This window comes from Penaeus monodon, chromosome 9 (genome assembly GCF_015228065.2).
Source record: "Penaeus monodon isolate SGIC_2016 chromosome 9, NSTDA_Pmon_1, whole genome shotgun sequence".
NCBI classification, from domain to species: domain Eukaryota; kingdom Metazoa; phylum Arthropoda; class Malacostraca; order Decapoda; family Penaeidae; genus Penaeus; species Penaeus monodon.
This window is the reverse complement of record NC_051394.1, coordinates 3,538,575-3,541,074: the sequence shown is the minus strand read 5'-3', so window position 1 is coordinate 3,541,074 and position 2,500 is coordinate 3,538,575. Positions and strand designations below refer to the sequence as shown.

General features: G+C 44.8%; 1 protein-coding gene across 1 annotated transcript in view; it reads left to right on the top strand.

Annotated features, from left to right (window-relative positions):
- The window catches only part of LOC119576806 (uncharacterized protein DDB_G0284459-like), an 83,719-nt gene that overhangs the window by 78,640 nt on the left and 2,579 nt on the right, over nucleotides 1–2,500 (top strand). The window contains exon 3 of the mRNA XM_037924451.1: nucleotides 1–2,500. This exon is cut by the window's left edge and continues 721 nt beyond it; it is cut by the window's right edge and continues 982 nt beyond it. Within this exon, the coding sequence (XP_037780379.1) occupies nucleotides 43–2,500 (2,458 nt within the window). The 5' untranslated portion in view covers nucleotides 1–42.

Below are 2,500 nucleotides of genomic sequence, written 5' to 3'. Positions count from 1 at the left end.
GAAAAGAGGTTTGGCTAATATGACGGCAGCAACACCTCAGTAATGGAAGCCACACTGACAACAAGATGCCTCCAGACAGCTCTCTCCTCGTCACCGCCATCCGCTGTCACTTCCCAACAGACACTCGCAGATCAGAAGCCTTCCCAGGAGCTCTCTCCCGATTCGGGGAACGGAGAAGACCTGGACGAGTTTGATCCTCTGAAGGCCTCCCCGAAATGCTCTGACACGAAGAACGAAAGCGACCAGGAAGCGCTGAGGAGCCTTAGTAACTCGACCATCTCCCCGTTCGACTGTTTCGACAAGGGCAGAGATATGACAGCAGTGGAATCGTCGGAGGCCAACCAGCTAAGTGTCGAGAAGGACGGTTCGCCGGAGAGCGAGTCAGGAAGACAAGTAATTATAGCTAGTCACAAAGATAAACCAAAGGAAAGTGAAAGAAAGGAACAGCTCACAACACTCAGTGAGAAAGAAGTGAATTTGATATCACTGGAGGAAAAGCCTCAAGTCTCCCTAATTTCAGCAAACCTCGGTGCACAAAATACACCTAAAGAGAGTATTGTACATTATTCAGATGCTTTTAACAATAAAGTGCTTAATTCCTCCATCCTCGCTACATGTGGTTCCTCCCTCCCATGTGGACCATTTTCTAGATCTTGTACACCTATAAGAAAGAACCAACAGCACCAAGAAATGAGTGGGCCCTTCAGTCTCCCTGAAGGAAAAGAGGCATTACGTGATGGTGTATTTAAAACTCTACCATATCAGCTAAACTGTGATAAATCAAAAAGAGGACCCTTCAGTATCCAAAGCCTTGAAACAGCACAGGAACCTACAACATGTACAAACCTTTACTATCCTGAGTATTATAGTAATTATCGTAGTCGTCTCGTAAGGAGGTATACAAATCCAGAGGTTGTGAGGACACAGCCTATGTCAGGGGGCCTTCTAACCACGTCTTGTGAGCTTATAACATCTCCGCCGGGACAGTGCGCATGTGTCAACCCTGGTACAAGCCATGCCTGTGCAGCCAGACCCACACATAAATTGTCTCCAGGTGTTCTCAACCCAGTCTTTGACCAAGGAAGTTGTGAAACTCGTGTTACTTTTGCCTCTATGCCTTCTACGCCAAGAAAATTTTCTCTCGATCTAAATTATATTCCAAGGGATTTCAGCTTACCTGAATTTCCTCAAACAGCCGTATCCTCTGTCATTCCCATCCATCTAAAGGAGGGAACTCAACTTGTCTCCCTTGATTCAGCCAAGCCTGAGTATCAGTGCCTCTCGTCGCAGCCTTCTCCGCCTATTGTCTCTTCGTCTGAGGAACAGAGCAATCACTGCCATCAAAACACAGACACAAATTCTTCTGCAATGTCCCAGGGAGTATCAGAATCTTCCTATGGTGTAACTACAAACAGCTCAGCTTCTGGTACGGGTTTAGAATCCTTAGCCTACAAAGACCTGGGCAGAGACCTCCCCAGCCTTAATGCTATGGCAAAGGTGCTAGGAACGGTGAGGAGCAGTGTGAAACCTCCTGTTCTCACCTCACCAGACTGGTTTAGTTTCTTAACTCCTTCCCAGGAATCTTACACTCAAAAACTCTTCACTCCTGGGGATCTGCAAGACGAACTCATGTACCCTGCACCATATGGGATCTCTTCAGAAGTCTATCAAAATATCAACGCTCAGGAAGCTGACTTTGTCCTCCTTAAACCTAGTAGGAAGCCTAGAACGGAACCTTTGCCTCCACTTTCAAAGGCAGACACAGCACCCACGGTGTGCATACAGGACAGTGATTCTAAAACATCAAATGCAATAAAGACTACAGACGTGAGCTCATCATCACAGTCCACAACACAGTGTGAAACCACCAGCATGCAGAGTAAAATCACTACTACCTTGAGTTCTGAAACCAAAAAATCTGAGAGTCCTGTGGGTTTAATTGAACCTTTGGCGACAGAGGATGAGGAGGCACTGAAGGAAGGTGCACAAGAGAGTAGAAAATTAAGCTTAAGTGAGAGGAGGAAAACCAGCCTCGAAAAAATATACATACCCAGAGCAGTGGAACCAGTTTCTGTCTTGGATGTAAAGATTGATAACTTTGATAGAGATGAGTATGTGTCATACAAGAAGACTCTAGGTGAAAATGATGTACTCATACCTGACTGTCCTCTCCTTCCTTGTAATTCAATGCTTACAGACCTCTCTAAGATTGCCAAAACGAGAAGAAACTCCAAAGGAAACGGTAACAAGAGCACTGATTCCGAAAGGTCAAGAAAATTACCAATCATAACAGATCACGTAATGGAGACAAACCTTGAAAATCTTAGCAAAACCCTTGAGCAAAAGACTCCCTCGAGGAAACAAAGCATACCAAAGAATGAATCCACGCAAAAGGACGATGAGAATGTTAAAAATAATTTGAAAACAACAAAAGACAAGGGACAGGACCAGCCATCACGGGAAAATGTAAAGAATACCGAGAAATTAACAAATATTAAAG